At 53.3% G+C, this 22352-nt stretch overlaps 4 protein-coding genes across 4 annotated transcripts; 1 reads left to right on the plus strand and 3 right to left on the minus strand.

The window, feature by feature from the left end:
* Window positions 1–565: 565 nt before the first annotated feature.
* PG986_012299 (clathrin-coated vesicle protein) lies at window positions 566–3722 on the plus strand (the record flags this gene model as incomplete). Its single annotated transcript, XM_066848521.1, has 3 exons — window positions 566–1162; window positions 1222–2065; window positions 2125–3722. The coding sequence occupies 3 exons, from the start codon at window positions 566–568 to the stop codon at window positions 3720–3722; spliced, it is 3039 nt and encodes a 1012-aa protein (XP_066695217.1).
* Window positions 3723–4602: 880 nt separating this feature from the next.
* On the minus strand, window positions 4603–6324 carry PG986_012300 (NAD-dependent histone deacetylase; the record flags this gene model as incomplete). Its single annotated transcript, XM_066848522.1, has 3 exons — window positions 4603–5867; window positions 6004–6190; window positions 6250–6324. The coding sequence occupies 3 exons, from the start codon at window positions 6322–6324 to the stop codon at window positions 4603–4605; spliced, it is 1527 nt and encodes a 508-aa protein (XP_066695218.1).
* Window positions 6325–8927: 2603 nt separating this feature from the next.
* Window positions 8928–13336, minus strand: PG986_012301 (uncharacterized protein; the record flags this gene model as incomplete). The annotated part of the gene is made up of 2 exons (XM_066848523.1): window positions 8928–9849; window positions 9906–13336. The coding sequence occupies 2 exons, from the start codon at window positions 13334–13336 to the stop codon at window positions 8928–8930; spliced, it is 4353 nt and encodes a 1450-aa protein (XP_066695219.1).
* Window positions 13337–17936: 4600 nt separating this feature from the next.
* Window positions 17937–22348, minus strand: PG986_012302 (survival protein sure-like phosphatase/nucleotidase; the record flags this gene model as incomplete). The annotated part of the gene is made up of 4 exons (XM_066848524.1): window positions 17937–17966; window positions 19644–21027; window positions 21279–21344; window positions 21414–22348. 4 exons carry the CDS (start codon window positions 22346–22348, stop codon window positions 17937–17939), a joined length of 2415 nt encoding a protein of 804 aa, XP_066695220.1.
* Window positions 22349–22352: the final 4 nt, after the last annotated feature.

The raw sequence follows: 22352 nt of genomic DNA on the forward strand, positions 1-22352 counted from the left end.
TGGCTTGAACGATCCCCCGGAGCTCCATTGTCCTGTCGCCAGTGCTCAACCTCCATGTTGGAAATCGGGCAGTGGGATTCAAAGTGTCTATCACAAGCTGACCAGGTGTCGCTATCTGCATACCATTCTCCATGTAATCAATTCGCTGCACCATTGTACCATCATCACACCGAACCTTTGACGTGTCTGAGGCTACAGCTCGAGACCTTTGCTTAGCTCCCGTCCAAAGGTACGTTAATTCGGCCAGTCTACTGGAACCCATTTTGCGAACTGGATGCATTCACCCCTGTAAGCTTTACTGACAACATATCTAATGACAGCGCCGGGTCGGTGCAAATTGTGGCATGCACCAGGACTCTTGCGACAATCTATGATCACCATCCTCCGACGACAGAACCGGATCAATATTTCCAACACGACCGGAATCTAAACGTCAGCGACTCGGGCCACCGCGCGCGAATACTCGGCGCAAAAGCCGCGGAGAGGGTCGGGACCACAATCGCCAACTACGCCCAACGCAGCGATACGAAGAGATGAGGGCTGAAGGCCGTCCCATCTTGCCATCATGTTTTCTTCCCTGAAGAGTTTCTCTTCCAACATCAACAGCAACTACACCGTGTCGCCCAACGTGACCTCCAATGCCGGCCCCTGGAAGATCTACGATGCGACCGCAAAGAAGACAAAGAAGCCCTACTCGGTCTTCGTCTTCGATAAGAAGTCGCTCGACTCGCACGGAAACTCGCTAGGGCGTTCCAGCGCCAACACATTCAAGCGCACCGCCGAAGAAGTCGTAGAGCGCCTGCGGAAGGAAGCCTCTTCCCTCGCCCGCTTGCGCCACCCCAACGTGCTGGAACTTGTCGAGCCGGTCGAGGACACGCGCGGAGGAGGCCTGCAGTTTGTGACCGAGCCCGTGACAGCTTCATTGGCCAGCCTGCTTGCCGAAAAAGATGATCAAGAACGAGCTGGGGGCGTAGGTGGCCGCCCGAGCAGATACGTTACCGAAGAGCCCGATGGGACTAGGAGGAGGCGGGAGCTCGAGATAGACGAACTAGAGATACAAAAAGGCTTGCTCCAGGTCAGCAAGGCTCTGGAGTTCCTGCATGAGAATGCCGGGTTGGTTCATGGTAACCTTACCCCCGATGCTATTCTGGTGAACGCTAAGGTAGGAAATTTATATTCAACCTCTGTATACTCTGAACTCACTAACATTGGCTACCACAGTCTGACTGGAAAATCAGTGGTCTTGCATTCTCCAGTCCCCCAGATGGCTCTACAAAACCAACTTCAGTCCAACCGATCAGTTTATCCGAAGTCCTTAATCTTGATCCAAGGTTACCTCGGACTGTGCAGCTCAATCTGGACTATACATCTCCTGACTTTGTCTTGGATACCAATCTCACAACTTCGGCCGATATGTTCTCCTTAGGTCTTCTATGTGTTGCCCTGTATAACTCGCCTCACCGCTCCCCCATCGAGTGCAACTCCAGCGTGTCGTCCTACAAGAGGGTTTTCTCCTCGTCCTCAACTGTACCCTCGTCACAAAACGGGTTTCTATCGTCGAGACCTCTGCCGAGGGACTTGTCAGCCCATGTACTGCCTCGCTTAATCACACGACGACCCGCACAGCGAATGACAGCCAGAGAATTCCAGGAGAGCGAGTACTTCGACAACATATTGGTGTCTACCATTCGATTTCTGGATGCATTCCCAGCCAAGACGCCTAATGAGAAGGCTTCTTTCATGCGGGGGTTGAACAAGGTGCTACCTTCGTTCCCCAAGTCGGTGATGGAAAAGAAGATACTACCCGCCTTGTTGGAGGAACTCAAAGACAAGGAGCTTCTATCGCTTATTATGCAGAACATCTTCAAGATTATCGACCTTTTGCCTTCCTCGAAACGGCCCTTCTCCGAGAAAGTGCGGCCGCGCATCAAGGAGATATTTGTCACCAATTCCAAGCAGAGCCAAGCCCAGGAGAAAGACTCGGCTCGTGACGCTGGCTTAATGGTGATTCTGGAACACACTTCTGTTATGACCAGCAACTGTTCTGGGAAGGAGTTCAAAGATGGTATGTACAGCCCAAATACTACCCATGTCATCCTATCATTGTACTGACCAAAGTCATAGACATCTTGCCTATCATCATGACGGCAATTGAATGCCCAACACCGGCCATTGTAGATGTTGCCATGCGTGGCTTGCCCACGGTGCTGCCCATATTGGATTTCAGCACCATCAAGAACGAACTTTTCCCCGTCATTGCCACCGTCTTCAGCAAAACAAACAGTCTCGCCATCAAGGTTAGAGGCTTGCAAGCGTTCGTGATCTTATGTGGCGGTTCTAATGATCCCACAGGAGGCGACGATGGCTTGGACGGATTTGCCCCTCAGAAGAAGAAGACGTCATCCTCGAGTGCTTTGGATAAATATACCATGCAGGAAAAGATTGTTCCCCTGGTCAAAGTTATTAAGACCAAGGAACCGGCCGTCATGATGGCGGCGCTGAGTGTGTTGAGGGTCGTGGGTGATGTCGCCGATGCCGACTTCGTAGCCATGGATATCCTACCCATATTGTGGAGCATGAGTCTGGGCCCGCTGCTCGACCTTAAGCAGTTCCAGACTTTCATGGAGCTCATCAGGACGCTGTCGCGAAGGGTGGAAGACGAACAGACCAAGAAACTTCAGGAGTTGTCTGGATCATCGTCCAATGGCAAGGCGCTCGAGAACGAGGACTTCATGGCCTTTGGTGGGGTTACGGGCACCACCTTTGACACAACCAACGGGTCTACGGAGGACGACTTCGAGAAGCTCATCAAGGGCAAAGCCGGTGGCGGCAGCGGCAGCAACAGCGTCCTCAACTCGAGCAATCCTATGGATGCTGGTTGGGGTGATGCCCCTGCCACGGCCCAATCATCGACGCCGCAGCGTGTGAAGTCGCCGCCTGCGCCGGCGTTCTCCTGGTCCACCCCCAGCCCCACGACATCCAATCCGGCTGGAGGGCTCGGGGCCATGAAGCCCCAGCAGTCGTTCCGGACTGTCACGCCCGACCTGAACAGCATCCAATCCTTGAGGCCGCAATCGACGCAGTTCTCCCAGCCCCTGCAGCCCATGACGAGTCCGCAGACTAGTACTAGCAGCAGCAACCCGTGGGCATCGTCCTCTTCTACGATCACACCTACCACGGCGACGCCCGCAGCCAATCCGTGGGCATCGAGCGCCAGCAAGCCGATGATGAGCCCACCGTCTTCCTCCATGGCTAGCATGTCGCTGAACCAACAGCGGCCCGCCATGCAGTCGTCCAGCCTGTCGTCTTTCTCCCTAGCACCACCGCCCAGTTCTGGGACGCCCACAGCGTCGTCGGCCTTCAGTCTCCCTCCTCCCCCAGGGCAGCCGCAACGGAACATGTCCACGTCGTCCTTTGGCAGTGCTAGTGCCTCCACGTTCAGCCAGCCGCCGGCGCTATCTTCGTTTGGAGCGGCCAATAATACCAGCACATCGAGCATGGGTAGCATGATGGGCACGGGCATGGCGGCGATGCGGCCGATGAACAACAGCATGAATAGCATGAGCAGCATGAGCAACAACAAGGTGAGTATGAATAGCATGATGGGTGGAACCAACAGCATGGGCATGGGCATGGCGATGAACCAGCAGCAGAAGCCTGCTCAGCCCCAGCAGCAGCAGCAGCAGGGTTCGGGTCTGGATAAGTATGAGAGTTTATTGTAGATTAGAATAGTCGCTTGAAGAGCAGCGACGATGGTTAAGATATGAGCAACAGCGGATCGGTATGTATTTAACGAGCTAACAGCAAGGCATTTGCTTGCTTCTGGGGTGTAATAAGGAGGACATTGGAAAGAGTATCTATTATATATCATATATCCTCAGCGCGGGCAGAATATTGCCTACTATCTTAGATACCTGAACAAATCACTTAGCATTCGTTCTTTTTTACAGTATTAAACTCGATTCTTTTGTCTGAGTCTCCTCTATGTACAAGTCTATTATCGCCATGCAGTAAATACCGAAAAGCCAAAGGTGTGAGAGCGAGGGCTTGTGTCCGACTCGACCAAGCAAGCAGCCCTCTATATGCCACTGCCGCCGCGCCTTAGGAGCCTGCACCGTCGCGCTTAATGTCCCTTGCCTCAAATTGCAAATGTTCCTCAACGCTATGCCGTACAAGAAAAGGAAAAACCCCAAGAGAATGCATGGTTTTGAAACAAGAACAGGAATAGGGAAAACCACCGGAACAGGGAAAGAGAGAAAGGCAAGCCGCGCAAATCCTTTAGCCCAACGCCTTGCCTCAACAACAATAAGATGTCCCGAACGGGTGTAATTGTACAGTGGTTACCACCAAAATAGGCGACAACTATCCACGTGCCCCACAGATGCTGGTAAGATACCGGGCCCCGAACGACAAATGTTCCCGGCCCTTAAATGATACAGTAGTATTGGCGACTGGGTGTCGGCAGTGCCGTAGCTTGCGAATGATTTGTCGAGGCGCGACCAGAGGAGCACCTGAGGCAACCCAATCGCCGAGGGTGGTGGGTTCATGAAGCAATCGATGAATGGTCTCCCTTTACCTCTTTCCATGTAGAAGGAAATAGACTCATTCATCTTCCTCTCGCTTCAGTGAGCCCGACTCCGGCGGCGGAACGTAGGGTGAGAATCTGTGTCGGCTATTGTAGCCTTCCTCGGGCTTCACCCGGACCTTCTGATCTGGGTTGATCATTTCGTGCTGGAGATTCCAGCCAAGCTGGCGACACAGCTCCGCAACAACGACATCGCAATCGCCGAGGAGGTCAATGTCGAAGTTGATGTGGCTGACAGGGTCACGAGAGATGTAGATCTGAGGCACGTTCGGTGGCAGGAAGCGGCTCATCTCCGAGACGGGCGTGACCTTGAGGGAGGTGCCGATGACGATGACCAAATCAACGAGGTCGCGGTCGTGGTTACCGAGTCGATCTCGGAACTTGGTTGGAAGGTCCTCGCCGAAGAAGGTGATATCGGGCTTCATGATGCCGGCCGAAGGGATGTTGAAGTCATCGTCGTCATCGTCGTCGGAACTCCCCCGAAGTCGCCGGCTTGACGACCGGTTAGACGAGCGCTTCCGCTTAGCCTTGCCCTTGCCTCGCAACGTCTTGATACACTTGAGGCATCGGGGGATTTGACCCGCCCGAATATCGGAATATATCTCATCACCGACCACCCAATGACCGCACTTCTGACAAGTGGCAGTTGCAAAAGAGCCATGGCACTGCACAAGTTTCTCTGGCAGAATACCCGCGTTCGCTTCGATGTTATCGATATTTTGCGAGTAGTTGGTAAGAAGCTTCCCCTTGTTTTGCAACATGGCGATGAAGGCATGAGTAGGCGTAAACTTTTTGTGGCTAGGCAAGATGTCCTTGGCCACGGTGAAGAAGATAGTAGGGTCTTCATTAAAGACTCGGATATCAAACACCTCTTGGGGATCATTGATGGCCAAGCCTTGCTGTGCCAGCTGCGCATAAAGTCCAGTGTCTTTGGACCGGAAGTCTGGGATTCCCAACGAGGTCGAAATGCCGGCTCCTGTCAGGACGACGATGTTCTTCGCGTTGTAAATAAGGTTCACAGCATCGCCGACTGTGTTGTAGTTCATGAGTTTGGCCCTCTTCTTGAGCTCGCGACTCAAGGCCAGAGTCAACAGGCCATAGTACTCGTCATCAGGTGAGCCCTCCAGGAAGGGCGGCGGGATCACTCCGAAGGCAGTCAGGAGTTTCTTGGCTGTGATCTTGCCATCCTCTACAGTCAAGCGGCAGAACTGCTCTGGTCCAGCAGTGCGCAGAAGCTGACGGTAGTAGACCGTCTCGTCAGTGGTACAGGCATCGTCCACGACTATACGCAATCTGTCAGTGGGTGTGCGGCACAGCGTGATGCCAAAGGGAAGGAGCGACGCGTAAAAATGACAGGGAGAACTATTGAAGGGTGCAAAAATACAGTTGAGAAGAAGAACAAGAGATAGAAGGCTTACTGTCGGTAAGGACTTTGTCCTGTGTCAAGTCATCAATAATGTCCTCGAACAAGGATTCAGTCTCCCACGAGTCAGACTTGTCTGCAGCGAGGTGGTGGAGGTCAGAGAGGGGATCATCATCATCATCGGCGGGCTTGGTAAAGTCCGTGATGGGCTGCTGCTTGGTGGTTTTCTTGGCGGCGGCAGTCTTGGGAGGGGGGTCTCGGTCTCGGACTCTTCTTCAACAGGCTTGACGGCGGCAACCACAAGGCGAGTTTTGCGGGTGGCGGCGGCGGTGGTATTGTTTGCTGAGCCACCACGTCGGCGCTTGGTGCCGTTCATCTTGATGGAAGACGAGATCAAACAGTCGCGAAGAATGGAGATGGAAATGGAACGGTGTTGGTGACTGAAATGATGATGTCGACTGAAGGGACAGACAGGTGGACTGTGTTAGAGGAAGGGGAAGAGCAAAAAAGGGTGACCAAGTAGAAGAGGTCAGAAGGAGTTGTGGCGAGCCACTCGACAGAGGATTATGTAATGGAGTTGTGAAGTTATGACTGTATTGTGCTCTTGGCTTCAGATTATTTTTATGTTAGTCTGGTCTGGTTGAGCTGGGGCAGCAAGGAGAGGGAGAATAGAATAGGAAGGGGGTGCGTGTGTGTGCAAGTTGAGGTGAGTCGTGAGAACAGCAGCCGCGTAGGAGTTGAGTTGTTCTTGGGTTGATGGAATTGAGAAAATGAAAGGATGCACACACGGTTTGAAACTCGCAGGTTGGGTTGCGGGCGTGGGAGAGTTGCAGCCAAGTGGGAAAGAAATAGTCTTGGGGCAGTTGAGGTAACGTGAGGTGAGGTCAAGGGAAGCAATGGAAGTGAAAAGAAAGGAGATTGAAGAGGGAGAGAAAAGGAAAATCAATCAATAGGCGGCGCATCGACTATTCTCGAGAGCAACTCGGCCAAGTAAGGTCCAAGGTAAGTTATGAGGTAGGCAAGTAGTCTGTCTATCTTCTCTCTCTCTCTCTCTCTCTCTCTCTCTCTCTCTCTCTCTCACTGTCTCTCTGTCTCTCTCTCTCTCTGTGTGTGTGTGTGTGTGTGCCGGACCACCTTGGCTGTGGTTGATTGAGCGAGCGAATCCGACAAGCCAAAATCAGACCGAAGCAGAGCAAAGCAAATGCGAGGGTCAGGTGTTGCAACAGGCTTGTCGAGTATGAGTAGGTAGGTTAGGTATTGATTGAGTGAATGAATGAATGAATTGGCACTACCTAACCTAACCTACCTCACATCAAATGGATCGAATTATACGGTTTGGATCCATGTCGGCAAAGTACCTACGCAGGTACCCTCATGCCCCCATTAACCGGCAATGAACAACTTGCCCTACGCAGACAGCAGTCTATCTATCGCAACTGGTAAATGGTCTATGTACGGTTGCACATATCTTGGCCTGCCTGTTTGATACCCGATGCACTCTGTCTGGCTGTCTCCTCGGTCGCTTTTGCCCTGCCCTGCCCAGGTCTGTCTGTCTGTCTGTCTGTCTGTCTCCAGAGGGTCGCGCGTCTCCACATTTCTAATGGGAAACATGGGCTTTCTTTTCTTTAGTGACGTGGATGGGCATAGAATAGGACCACGAACAACTGGTGTCCCGGAACTCCCAGCTTCTTCGCCGTCATGCCAAGTCGCGTTGTTAAGCAGGCCGACGACGGATGGTGTCTGGCAACCAGAGGAAACAAAGTGCATCATCATACCAAAGGCACTCTTTGACTTGTCACCGAGGAGCCATGCATACGTTGATACATGTATGCCGTTAAGTACCTGATTAAGCAAGTAAAGAATCCAAATAGGTAAGTAGTTGCCGGATTATGCCTAGGTGCAGCATCGGCCGGTCGTCATCCGTAAAAGCCGCCGTTTCTCCAGACTCCGAATAACGAGCTGGCTGCTGACTGACTGCATACCAACATACATACAGCAGGCTGCTGGCGCAGAGGTATGCACTTGCTTGCATCCAACCCTTGTCAGACCGCCCAATCACATATACAAAGAAAGGTCCCATTAACCTAGGTCGCAACCAGGCGGCCTGAGCACTGTGTGTACCTATGTAGGTAAGGTAAGTAATTCATAGGCAGTCGATGTCTGGATTTACTAGCGTGCATCCCTCTTCACTGACAGCATCAAAGATGCACCTTCAGCACAGTCTCATCCGAGGTAGGTCCTGCCTGAGGTATGAAGACGGATTGTTTTACTTACAACCAAGTTACTCACATGCCTAGGTTAGTGCCGTTTGCCTCCGCCAACTTCAAATTCCAGTGCCCTTTATCACGAACACAAGCCAACGACAAAGCAAGCAACACAAATTCTTTCCGATTACGACCAACAAGCAGAACCGAGCCTTCAAAAATATTAGCGCTATCAATCGGCTCGTTTACAGTAGCCTGCGTTCTTGTAATACAAACCGGCTTCTTTGCTGAGCTGTAATGAGAGGTGAAGGCAGACCCCAACGGTTGCTAAGAATAGAAACAGCAGTTGAGGCTTGGAGAAAGTGTCCAAGGTCCAAGAAACTCGGCTGTAGCTAAGCCTCGATTTAACGGATGGCTGTGTATCACTCACGCACGCTGTGAATAGATGAACGATATTTCTAGGATGACGATAGATTGTCTTGCCTTGTATAAAGTAGCAATGCCATCTCATTCCTTGCACCACAGCGTCTTTTCTAGTCATGGGTAACACCGGCCCTCCTGCTGACTTCCTCCAACCAAGTAGAATCCCATCCAGTCGCCCTGGCTACTTACAAATACAGTCTATACAAGGTGCCTATACTCGAAACAGGAAGAATTGGTTGTTCGCTAGAAAGGGGTATATACTATTGACAAGCGCTGATGTTTTATTCTGTACATGTAGGTGTTTCTCGGGACAAGCACCCTACTCGATTACATTAGATGAACACATGTCTACTTATGAAGTGGATTTTCGCTCTTTTTCTGCCGGAGGCTTTGGTATGCTTAGCCTGGGAACATCCAACGATGTTCCCCCGCCGGTCGCGCGGGGTCGGCTGGACTCGCCCTCCATGCTCTCAGGCTCTTCTGTGAACATGGGCGCGGCGGCTCCCCTTTGTTGCTGCTGGGAGAGAGGGGAGGGCCGCGGTGGTTGTCCGGCAGTCGTGTCATCGTTCCTCTCAATGGGCGACCATCCTGCCGCAATACTTCCCGCGATGATGCCAGCCATGACGGTAGGTGCACCAAGTGCGGAGTTGGAGCGCGACCTGATCGAACGCGAACGTTTGCGTGAATCTGGTGTGGGTGTAGGTGCCATCGAACCCACGCTGTCCTCGCGGACCGGGGTCGAGGGAGGGAATGGTTTGTTGGATACCGAGTTGGATCGAGAGTGGACGGGGCTCTTCGATCTGGATCTGTTAAGCAGCATTTCCCGTGGATGTTGCATGGCAAACTTCAGGTTGTTAAGTCTTCCACCCTTGATACGTTTCAACCAGGCAAGTTCGTCTCGAACTTCGGTAAATGCAGCTGGGTAGTAGTTGAATCGCTCCTCGTCCGACACGGTGAGACCCGGGAGGCGGGGCGACTTCCGCCTGAACGGCTCCGGGACGAGGCTCGCAAGCAGGCTGTCAGGAATCAATCGAATAATGGCGCCAACAGGAATGGAAAGGATGCCGAGGAAGATAGCGTATCCCCACTGAGCTCCTGTCTGTGGGGGCGATTTTTGGCCCTGGTCATTGACAACTCGTACAATGTTGAACGCATCACCGCCAACAAAGATGATCAGGACTTGGGCGCCACACATGAGTGTGTTGATGCCAATGAAGAACCAGTTTCGGAAAAGGCCCTCGAAAATGTTGAACTTGTTATCCAGGCGGCGGTTGCTACATTCAGTCAGTGACATGTTCCGGCTAAAGCGGCAAGGGGAGCTGATACTTACTTCCATTGGTTAAAGATCTGCATCCATACGAATGTGTTGAAAACGAGGGTATTGAGTTGAGCCTTCTCGATATTGTCGTCGTAAGACAGAATGCTAGGAGATCCGTAGTAGATGAGGAGTGTAATGACGAGCTGGTAAATGGCCTGTCCGATGATCATCTTCCACATGGTAGTGGAGATAATGCCTGACCCACGCGGCTCTGGCTTTCGGTCTAGCACACTGTCTTGGGGAGGGTCGGTGGCAAGGGCAAGGGCGGCAAGTGTGTCCATGATCAGGTTAACCCAAAGAAGCTGAACAGCCGTCAAAACAGACGATTCTGTCTCATTCGAAACAGCGGTGACGAAGGTCAGGATGACAGCAGTGATGTTGACGGTAAGCTGGAACTGTAGGAAGCGTTTCACGGCATCGTTGACAGCACGGCCCCACTTCAAGGCCTTGACAATACTGTTGAAGTTATCATCCATTAGGATGATCGCAGAGGCTTCCTTGGCAACTTCGGTACCGGCAATACCCATGGAGAAACCAACATCGGCAAGCTTCAGGGCGGGAGCGTCGTTCGTACCATCACCAGTCACAGCAACGGTCTCACCCAGATCTTTGAGGCGGCGAACCAGGATACGCTTGTCTTCAGGGCTGGATCGAGCCAAAACCTGAAGTCGAGGGATGATCGATTCTTGCTGCATCCTGGAGAGATTTCGGAATTCGGGTCCTTCCATCACGAGACCCTCGGGTTGGAGAATGCCGCATTCCTTCGCAATGGCTTGTGCGGTCAGCTTGTTGTCACCAGTCACCATGCGGACCACGACACCAGCTTTCTGGCAGCTCCGGACGGCATCTTCGACGCCCTCACGGAGCGGATCCTGAATACCGACCATTCCCAGGAAAGTCATTCTTTGGAACATGTCTTCGAAGTTTACTTCGCCATCAGTCCGGCGGCTGTTTCTCGGGGGCCATTTCTCGAAATCGCGAAACACGACGCCGATGGTTCTGAGGGATCTGGAGGCATAGCTGTCGATCAGGCCACGGATGTTTTCCGCGCTCTCCTCGCTGAGAGGAACTCGTGCCAAGTCCTGGGAGGGGTCGCGCAACATCTCCGAACATTTCGCCAGCAGAATCTCAGATGCTCCCTTAACGTAGAGTCGGGCTTTGCCGTTGGGCAATTGCACAACAGCACCCATGCATTTCCGCCCAGAATCGAATGGGATCAGTTGCAGAATTTTCGAGTTGGAGCGTTCCTCGCTAACAGGACCCATACCCAGATGCTCTTTAGCAAAAGTCAGGAGGGCCGTCTCCGTCTTGGAACCAATGAAGGTCTTCACGCCGTCAACATCGCCCTCGAATGCGGTTGAGTTCATGGAGATTGATTTCAGGAGAATATCCTTGACGTCCGATCCGAGTGACTTTATAAGCTCCTTAGCGGTGGGGCCGGCGGAGGCGTTCTCGCTATCGCTACCGAAACGATGGCTAGTCCCAACCGTTCCGGAAACGACAAGCATCTTGTTCTGTGTGAGAGTTCCGGTCTTGTCCGAGCAAATAGTAGTGGCGTTACCCATAACCTCGCAAGCCTTCAGATGTCGCACGAGGTTGTTCTCTCGAAGCATGCGAGTGGTAGCAAACGCCAGGGCAAGTGTGACGGCAAGAGGAAGGCCTTCTGGGACGGCAACGACAATGATCGTCACAACGACGATGAAGATATTCAGGAAGTTTTGCCCCTTTTCAGCAGGCGTGGCCGGGTTGTGGGGTAGCGCCACGAGGAACTTGATGAACAGGACGAGGAATAGCAGTAGACCAGCAGCACCACCAAGCTTGGCGATGTACTCAGCAATCACGTTGAGCTTGGACTGGAGAGGAGTGATCTCCGGGTCTTCGTCCAAAGCCATCATGGTCTTTCCGTAGCTTGAGTAGATACCAGTCGATGTAGCCAAAAACGTGCCGGCGCCTTCCATAACTCGTGCTCCAGATTGAATGAACGGATCTGCCTTTTTCAGATTCTCGCCGTTTTCGATGGCAGCAAATACCTCGTCACCCCCTCGCTTCTTGATGATGTCGGATTCACCAGTCGCTTGGGACTCGTCGCACTTGACATTATAACCCTGGATCAGAATTCCATCGACAGGAATCAGGTCACCGGGCTCGAGGTGGATAACGTCTCCAGCCATGATGTCGAAGACGGAGACCTCGACGGTCTGCCCCGATCGCACTGCCCTCACGACTCGATCCTGCTTCTTTTTGTTGAGTTTGGCAAATTGGCGCTCCTTCTGCCAATCATTAAGAGATCCAACGAGTACAACGATGACGATAGCCACGATAATGGCAACACCTTCGACCCATTCAACTCCTGGATGCTCGGCGTCGTGTTCGGTTCCGAAGGTTTGATACAAGCCGATGGCAAGAGATACAACTGCAGCAATAGAAAGAAGGATCAACACTTTGTCGTTATACGTGATCCACACAAGCTGTAGAAAGCTCTTGCCCTTCTTCTCGGGGATCCTGTTATCGCCATATACACGCTTGCGGTCGGAAAATGCGTCGTTGGAGTCGCGTACGGCTGTGTTGGCCGTGTTGGCCCTGGCGACAGGTGTCACCGGGCTGGGACCATCTGCCCCTTCCGTCGTCAACTTGGCGCCCTTTTTGGTTACGTCCTGGAACGATACTGCTCCATCCAGATGCTTCTCATCCACACTCAAGCCTGTCTCCCGATTTGAGCGAAGGCCCTTTTCCATGCCAGAAAGACCGCCGAGAGCATAAAATGCAGCCAAGGACTTCGGGTTGAACATTTTGGTGAGCTGTCCCGGGCTGTACGCAAAAGGGTTGTTTTGCACTTCGAAATCGGCCTCCTTGCCTGCGTCTGGCTTCAAGGCATCCGTTGCCTTCATAATTTCGTCGTTGTTGGTGTCGACCTCCAACCCGACGCTCTTCTCGCCCTTGTCAGGTTGCCAAGATGCCGTCGCCGCAACCGTCTCACCTATCGAAGAAGCTGAAGCGATAGATCTAATGCCATCCTCGCTGTCCACCGAGTTCTGCCTTGATCGGTAATTATTAGGCACCGCCAAGAAATTCTGGACTCGGTCATTCCCCCTCGAGGTGACAGGGCTGGAGACATTATGCGGGCTCTGAGGCCGGCTGTTGTCGCTGTCGAACGATCGGGAGCCCTGGTAATCCGAAGTCGCAGAGGCCCCTGAGGGCTGACGTTGAGGCATGTTGGTCCTGTTATCCGAGCAGGTCCAGCTGTGGCTCAATGGGTTCGCGATTGATGTAGGACTGACGGTGTCGTCGGCGGGGGATATGGGAGAATGGCGGCGAGGTGCAGCGGCAGTGGGATCCGGGTCATCATCTTGCGATGCGCCAACTGCGGTGGTATCTATGGTGATGGTCGGGGCCCTGGGTCGTCGAGGCGTCGCCGCGTCCTGGTTGCTGGAGGAGTCGGCCATGTTCGCGAATGGCCGGGTCTAACTAGAGATGGATTGGGAAATGAGAGAAATTCCAGATGCCGAGGGCGGAATGCGTGTCTGCCTCCTCTTATGACTTTCTCGGCCTCTCTCTTTTGCTGTTTCACACAGCCTTCCTGGGTCACTGCCTTCGTAGTGATGCCAGCAAACCTTCCATAGGCGGTGGCGTATTGACGGGTCGTTGGTCCTCTCCAGTTTGGAAAACTACAACAACAAAGGATGATGTGGTTAAAGACGGGAAGAATGTAGTAAATGCCCAAAGGAGGCCCGGTGGAAGAAGATGCCAAACAACAAGCCTGGGGGAAACAATACAGGGGACGTAGGTCAGATAAAGAAGGACCGGCAGGCGAAGGAGTTGGTCTGGTTTGGGTTTGCGGATGGTACAAGCAAGTACATGTATCTTAAACCAATCCGATCTTTAGCAGGAAGTAAGAGCGATCGGTCGAGGGGGCAGTGCAACAAAAGTTGTGCAACAAACAGCACGTGTGGCCAAAGGAGGGAGCTCCCGGAAAGGAGCGATATTGGCTTCGCAACTAGCAACGGTTGATACGTGATTGGCTTCGCTCCCTGGGTTTCCCTCTCGCTTCGTCTCCAGTGCTCCAGTGGCAATCAACAACAGAGAAAGCGAAGTCCAGTCCAGAGACCTTGGTGCCTGCTTTGCTTTGTTTTGCTTGATGCGCGCGCAGAGAGGGATGGGTGAAGGAGGAGGAGGGAGAAAGGCGAATGGCGAATGGCAGCAGCAGCAGCAACAGCAGCACAGGCGAGCCAAGCCAGTAGAGAAGAAGCCAAGGCCTTGGGAGCGAGGCTGTGCAAGCCCCATGTACCACGACACCACCTAGACCACCTAGTCTCGCCCAGTACCGTTCTAGATGTCTGCATTAGCGCCCAGGGCGTGCATGTCGGCCCTTGTCTGCCCTTATCCTGACTCTGCAGGTATCCAGCCTAGCCCAGCTAATTCAGCCTACTACCACGGCCCAGGCTGCCAGGGTAGCCCGTCAGGGGTCTTATTGGTGGTCCGGCCCATCAAGTAACCTCCGGGTACTTGGCTACCTACTGACTTTCCAGTCGATCCCCATTAAAAACCTGCCATTAACAATTGCAAGTGCCCATTGCTTCAATTGTCAGTGCAGACTCCAGTCCGATGCGATATGGGCCCGTCACTGGACAAATGTATCTCGGATACGGGATGGTATTCCTGCTTGATACACGGCGCCGGGATTGGGAGCAGGGAATTGAGCAGTGTGCATCGTCGACGCAGCAAATCAGACTTAAGCGTCTATAGAACCTATAGGATACAACATATCATTTGAGCCAGTGAGGCGCCCCTGTGTCAGTGTCTGTCAGCGGGACTTTTATGCATGCGATATGCACTTGGTGTCCTCTTCAGCCGAGGCGACACAGAAGGCTGCATAACCTAGAGCACGGTAATGCTTACTTTACACTACTGGCCAACCTTGCTTTCTTACCTACATGAGGGCACATTAGAACCAGGAGTAAAACCAAGAACAGTTGCAAGAGGCATGTAGGCCCACACTTTAGTGATCATGACTCTTGAAACCATATGTTTCCAAACGTGAATCTCGAGGGGGCTGGTGTTCTGGTCGATCACGATTGACGGTTGGCAGTGATAGAAGAAAGCTCCATCCATCTTGTCAGCCCTGGCTCCCTTATTCAGTCGCAAAGCCTCTTTTCGCCCCACGACAGGTACAGTTTGTGAGGAGAGAGGCAGCTAATCTAGCGCCATGGCATGTTTGCAAACGTTAAGCTGCACCGCACTGCCAGACTAAAATGCTGCCTCCCCTCGAGAAAGCTCCATGGACCAGGAGCCCATGATGATTTGAAGAAGAAAGAGAAGGGGGAAACGGGGACAGAGCAAGGCCAAGAGCTGCCGGAGGCCTCGAAGTGCCCGCTGGGTCTCCTTCCCCTCGCGGATTCTTGATTTTTGAATCTCCCAATATGGGCGGACTTCTTGGCCTCTTGGCGAGTACTATGCCGTTCACTGTACCGCCCGCCGGAGCTCGTCTCAGCCAAGGACGCGTAACTCGCTGGACATTGGCATCGTGGTATATCCAAGAGCTGAGGACATAGCTCAAAACTTAAATAAGAAGAGCACTGGTGCTACAGTACGTGTGCAGAAAGGTCAGCCCCCCCTCTACTGTTTTTCCGACAGCCAAAAGATTGCTACAGTATGCCTCTTGTCGTATATTCCAAGCCAGTTTACCGTGGATAAAATTCAAACTTGAGCTTGGGTAGGTATAGATTCTCCGTCCAACCTTTGACTTTTCGGGAAATAGTGGAGGGGGCTAACCTTTCTGCACACGTACTGTACTGTAGCTATGTACTCGAGTATGTTCGCTTGCGACGTCATCAAGACAGCTTAATTCTTGCCGGGCCGTAGGCTAATATCTTATTTACGCCACGAGTGTATCATAATCTTGATGCGCCCGCACACGTGCAATATGTATGTCTGACTGGACTGCCTCCAAGCCATCGGGCTCCAAGTCGAACACTAACCTGAGTGAGTCCCGTACGTCAATAGTCCTTGCCGAGGAAGGTGGCTTTGGCCGGGTTTTGGCGATGCCAGCAAATTACCCCGGACCGACTGAGGTAAGCATGGAATCTGGAAATTCATCAGACTTCCAATGACAGTGGCCCCCCACCCCGGCATGGCCCCCGGTCGCTAGCCTATAATGTGTACCTACCTACCTAGACTAGCTGAGAATTGAGCAATCTCTAACACATGAGCTGCACTGCTTTGCATGGCGTTACCCATAGGTACCGGTATTTCCGCCCGCCCGGCGGGGACTTGGCCGTGTAGTAAAGTACTGATCTATGCATCGCATCCACAGGTTTTGATATCACGATATGCTATGGCCGGGGGAGAAACCTAAAAGGCTGGCAGCTGCTCGACTCGTATAAGATGTCTGTACATATGTTGAGGGGTTGTACGGTCGGAGATGAGGTCTGCCCTGGACAACTCAAGTCTCAAAGTGCGCCGTGGCTAGCTGCATGTCGATTGGCCCGTCTAATCTTGAATTTGCCGGTTACAGTAATAGGCCGGCAAGCTTTCCCCTGACTTCGGGACAAGTACTTACTAAAGGTATAATCGATCGCCCGCGTCCAATGACGACGTCTCGGTTAGATATGAAGGTCAATCAATTACCAGTCTCACCCAACCTCCCCGCCGCCAAACAAGATTGATGGCAATATCGATATCGCCCTTGGGCTCGGGCTTCTAGAAGAGGTTTTTGTTGACGTCCAGTGTTCCTAGCTTCTGTTCATGCGCACAAGCAAGTATGTAGCCTTGACCATGCCGGAGTGGATGAATGCTACCTCTGAACCCCATACCGGAACCCATGCTAGCCATTCAAGAATTGGAGGTCAGACGAAACCCCATTACAGGTAATATGCAGCTCAAGCGCGACGAGATGTTCACCTACCACTTCACTTGGCGTGTTTGCCCTAGTTTGGAAGATGCGCGTTCCGTGTGAGAAGGCAACATTATTTCTAGCTTCACAGTCCAGTCTCTCTCTCTTGGCGCGGCTCCTCCACCACCCACCACGGCGGCTGCAAGCATCCCGAGCGAGATCCGCGCCTCCTCAGTAGCACACAGACAGTTCACAAGTCAGTCAGCCTATCCGTTGGTCTGAGTCAAGACACACAAACAAACAGATAGAATGGGGGCGGACGTTACACACACCGGCTCCCTCTCCCTGGATTCTGTCCTGATCTGCAGTGTTCGTAATGGGGTTGTTTGTTCTGATCGGCCCGCAAGGAGCGTGGCAGTGCACAGCAGCTCCAGGGGTTGTTGTCACATCCGAATCGCTGGGCAGGAAAAAGTCCTGCTCATTTCGACGGGAAACAAAAGCGACGTCCTTTCCGTTCCCGGCGCGAAGAAACAAAACAAAAATGCTACTGATTAAACATGTGCAAGCCCCGCTTGGGATAATCGAGTGGGAAGAAAAAAAAATCTAAAAAATCTAACTGCGACGATGCAGCACACCACCGCCGCCGCCGCCGCCGCCAACCTGGGCGAAGAAGACTTTTTGATAATCGTGACCTACCGTGACCTACCTTCCTGTTCCGGGAATTTGTCCTGGAACAAGGGGAAGGGAAAATCCCGACGTGTTTCGAACCTACTGCCTACTGCCCGCGACGGCTCACGCCGTTGAAACAAGAAAAGGAACAAAGCTCGTCGCTCATCACTGCTGTTGCTGCCATCGTCTGACCATCATGCTACAATTTACCTTTGCTGACGACCCAAGCCGCGCTATGTACCCAAGCCCGGCTTCGGCGGTTGCTGCTTAGTTGGGCTCCGGCTCACGTCATGTCGTCAACATAGCATCGTGGCCACGTCCGCCCATGAATACGTCTTTTCCATTGCTTCTTTGAAGGGGGTTCTTTGGGGATTGTGGGTGGCAAGTGTCGCTGCATGGCTAGTCGTTCTTCTAGCTTCCCCAGCAACAGCACGAAGGATTGCCACATGGGGGGTTCTGTTTTTTTTCTGGCGGCCGAGGGTGGATGGATGCGGTGTCAGTCTCGGCATATACCAACCAAGCCTATAGTCCCGTCACCAATCCAATCAACTGTAGAAGGTGCCCATGCTCCGGAGCTTGGGTTGTTAGGTCTTAATCGACTGGGGCTTCAGCAGCTCCGTCATCTCGAATTCTTTTTACACCGCCGAAATCTCTCTTTCTTCTACCGCAGGCACTAGAACTAGAGCCTAGAACTACATGTACACATTTGATGTCACTGACTGCACTATTTATTGTACATGGAATAAAATGTGCACTTCGCTAGCCGAGAGGGTAGGAGGAGCCACCGCGGTTAGTGTAACCGCTTGCCTCCCCTATACCTCCACTCGAGTTGTACCACAAGGAATTAATTAATATCATCAAGCACGGTGACACTAATCCCATTCGTACGAGAGGAAGTGACTGTGTAGATCAGTGAGAGGAGGAGTCTAGAAGCAAGCGCTGGGCATATTGAATTGGACAGCCCAGCCAATCGGGGCTCAGCCCAGCGCCGGGCTTAGTAACCGCCAGGCTCAGCCGGTAGTAGTAAGGGTGGATCCTTCTTATACTGCGGCGACTTGGTAGCACCAGGCACAACACCACACACACACCAGTCTGCCAGTACACACACTTCCAAGACCGGATTGCCTCCATGGGATGCCTCGAAGATGGAAGGCGCAGCATCTGCATCCATCCGTACCTGTTTCAGCACAATGCGATCTGGTGGTGGCAATAATAGACTTTTGTGATTTCGAGTGAGATTTTTAATTGGAGCCAGAGGCCGCCGACGAGCTCGGCAGTATGCAGAATATCAAGATACTTGTGTGTACTAAGTAGGCCGCGACGAGTACTCCTCGTCATGGAGGCTTGGCCGAACCTCGTCTCTTCTTTAGGCAGCAGCTCGTTTGACTCGTCAACTGCGGTTATCTAATCATCAGCCGGGTCGGTTGTAGTCGGGGTCGCGTAGGCACCAGCTTCCCGAGATCGTGGACCGTATCTCGTCACGTAACACGGCATGAAGGTGTGCGATCCTGGACTTGTCGGAAACCCCAATCCTGCCTATCGCGTGTAAATGCGCTGCTTGAATCTTCTCTCTTATTGTGGAACTCCTTCAGAACTACCAAGTGATACAACATGGCAGTTATACTTCCAATGGGAACCACACGCCTCCAGTGTTCTGCTAATATTTCGTAAAGTAGCTTGATTTTAGGAAAGCAAACTGGATCCCGGCCGTCAATCTACCTCATATCATCCAGTCGGCCGCTAGTCGGCCGGTTCATCGAACAGAAAGAAAGGGGAAGAAGAATGGAAATACTCGAGGCAGCAATCCGCAAAGAGACGGGATCCAGCCTTGTTTTGGCGACGGCTCTTGCGTGGTGCTCAGTCGCAGGCTCTACCTAATCTCAAGTCTAATTCTCCACAACCTCGCCTGACCCAGGTTTAGGCAGCCTACAGAGATGAAGTAGGGGTCATGTGCCGCCTGGGAGTGATGCATACTACCAAGGGAAAAGCCAACGGCGGCAATCACGTCAGATGATGTCTTGGTGAACTTGTTAGGACTAACTTTTGACACATGTAGAGCTGTCTCGGATCTGAGATACACAAAACTGAGTAGGATCTGGAAGCCCTCGACAACAAGCAACAGATCCCCTATCCTTACCCGAACCGCCTCCCCAGATCAACATTCCTGACATGAACCATATCCCTGACCTCCTCCGCATAGCTCTCCCTGTCCTTTTGTTCTCTTGCCCCCGAACAGCAGAAGGAGTCTCGACCTCCTGACCGCCGAACCGCGGCCGCACCGCCAATGCCATGACGCCCTCCCAGAGTCCCTGGACCAGGCCGTTAAGCTCGTCGCCCGTCTGCTTGAAATCGGGGAAGCTGTTGACCTCGAGCAGCCAGGCGGTGCCCGCGGCGTCGACGAGGAAGTCCAAACCGAACACCTCGAACGCGTTGGGCAGCGGCTGGAAGTGCATCGTCATGCCGCCCTGGGCCGCGGCCTGGAACAGGTCGCCCGTGACGGCGCAGATCTGATCGAAGATGGCTTGCTTGGACGGCTCCCCCGATGCGGCAGCAGTGATAGGAATATCAATGTCCCAGAACCGGCGCACGGAGCCATCCTTCACGGTGCGCTGGATGCACGTGTTGGTTAAATGAGCCTCGAGGTCGATTTCACTGGCATCGTCTCCGGCAGAGGCCTCCCAAGGCGCGACGTAGGGCTTGCCCGCGAAGAGCGCCAGCATCTCGCGGTAGACGTAGACGTCGAGACTGCCGACGCACAGGACGTACGTCCGGATATGAAACTTGCGGTTGTCGTAGGCGGGTAAGAGTAGGGGCTCGTGAATATAAGGTTGCGCCACAAAATGGCGAAGATGGGAGGCAGTGATGCCGTCATCCTTATCGTCACCCTCATCATCATCTTCTTTCCTTCCAGCCGTCGCGTCCCCGTTTTCGTCTTCGTCCTCGTCTTCCTCGTCTTCCTCCTCCCATCCATCAAATATTCCCTGTAGTTCCTCCATCGTGCTGAACAGCCGGATACCTTGGCCACGGTCGCTCATGCCGGGCTTCAGGATCCACCACTCCCGATCCTTGGCATCTTCGATCTCCTCGTTCTTGTCGAGGCTCGCGCGCAGGTCGAACGCCTCGACCAGCGCGTCATCCAGGAACTCGGCGTAGTCGACCTCGAAGGCGTCACCGCGGCGGAAGTGCGAGTTGAGGACCGACTCGGGGTGCTTGGCCACCCAGTGCTCGATGGTGGTTCCCAGGTAGTGCTTGCGGATCAAGGCCTTGCGCAGCATGTAACTATTGACCATCACGCTGCCCTTGTGGTCGTCCGAGACATACGACCAGTCGACCAGCTCATACGGTGTGATCTGCAGGATGCGGGTATCATTATCCGAGGGCGAACCACCGCCAGCCGACGAAGGGAGCAGAGAAGCTATTGAGATCTCGGATGACGAAGACGGGTCGTGCGACTCAGGAAGGGAGAGGAGTGTGTACGAATCCGCGGAGAAGAGCTTGGACAGCGCCGAGAGAATCAATGGTTGAACGTAAGGATCCTCGTACGCTACTAATGCGTAAAAATGGCTCTTTGGTCGGTGTGCTAAGGAGTGCTCTTGTGTCATAGACTTGTTGTCATTTTGTGGCTGGGACTGTTCTCTATACCAAATCATTAGATCTTGATCATAATACCCTGGGCCACGTACCATGCCGGTGCTCGCGAAGTTTCAGACGCGAGCAGAATTCACAGGAGGTCGCTAAGAAACTGGGGCTCCAATATTCATATCTAGGTCTCTATAGTCTATAGAATATTGACCAGATTGGCCAAAACCAAGCCCCAGCTCCCTCTGAAGCCTCGTCTCATAACGAAGTTGCTAATGCTAAATATTCTCTCCACGTTTCGTACTTACAATTGTAACTCTGTTCCGTGCAGATGCGGTGCCGCGTGATAGAAATTTGCCTTCATTGGAGTAATACTGTTGGGGGTTGATTGTCAGCAAATGTTACTCAAGGGGGGACTATAACTCCAAGTTTGCTTTGCTTACCTTGTTAAGCCTTCTTTCACAGCCCACCCATCATTTCCTGGGGCCGACTCCTCCACGCTGTTGTATACGTCTGTAAACCTTGGCGACCACTTGAAATGCCGATGCGCGTATCCGTTGCCATTCTCGGTCTCCTTTGAGATCTCCTGAGGCGCCACACCCTCATGGCTCTCGCCCTCTCGTATCCGGCGCTCTTCCTCGTCTTCGTCGCCCACGCTGCCCTCGACCTCGGTGAAGCATGAGCTGCCCTGCGACCAGTAGTTTTGCAGCATCTCGGTGAAGAGCGTCTTGTTCTTGCCGACCCCCTCGACCAGCGGCACGTTCACCGAGTATAGGTCCACGCTGGTGTCAGACGGCCACTGGCGGTAGAGGCTCTCGATGACGCGGACGCTGTGCGCACTGGCACCCTCGATGATCTCGGGATCGTGATTGCGACTGAAGAAGGCGTACGACACGGCGATAGCCTTCTTGCGGCAGACGGCGGCCTCGAGGGCGCCGCCCAGCGTGCCGCTCGAGAGCGCGAACACGGCCGTCGCGTTGCGGCCGTAGTTGGGGCCCGAGACCACCAGGTCCACGGGGCCGCGGTCCTCAAAGAAGTAGTGCAGGCCGATTTGGGCGCAGGAGGCAGGCGTGCCGTCGACCAATATCCACTCCTCAATGTCGCGGGACTTGCTGGGGCGCGAGTGCGTGGTGCCCTGGGGCTTGACGGCGGCGGAGTCGGAGGGCGGGGTGGGATCGAACGTCTCGGAGGGCCGGTAGTAGGAGGGCTTCACTGTCTCGCCCACCATATGGGCCTTGCCGATCCAGGATCGTTGCGTATGGGGGAGACATACAGACACGGTGTGGCCGGCACGCTGCAATGCCCGTACAAAGCTATGCACATAGGGCGAGGAGGTAGGGGACGGTGGTCCATCGTCATTGGTCACGAGAATATGCATCTTG

The sequence above is a fragment of the Apiospora aurea genome (assembly GCF_038362705.1).
Source record: "Apiospora aurea strain CBS 24483 chromosome Unknown utg000008l_segment0_segment0, whole genome shotgun sequence".
NCBI lineage: Eukaryota > Fungi > Ascomycota > Sordariomycetes > Amphisphaeriales > Apiosporaceae > Apiospora > Apiospora aurea.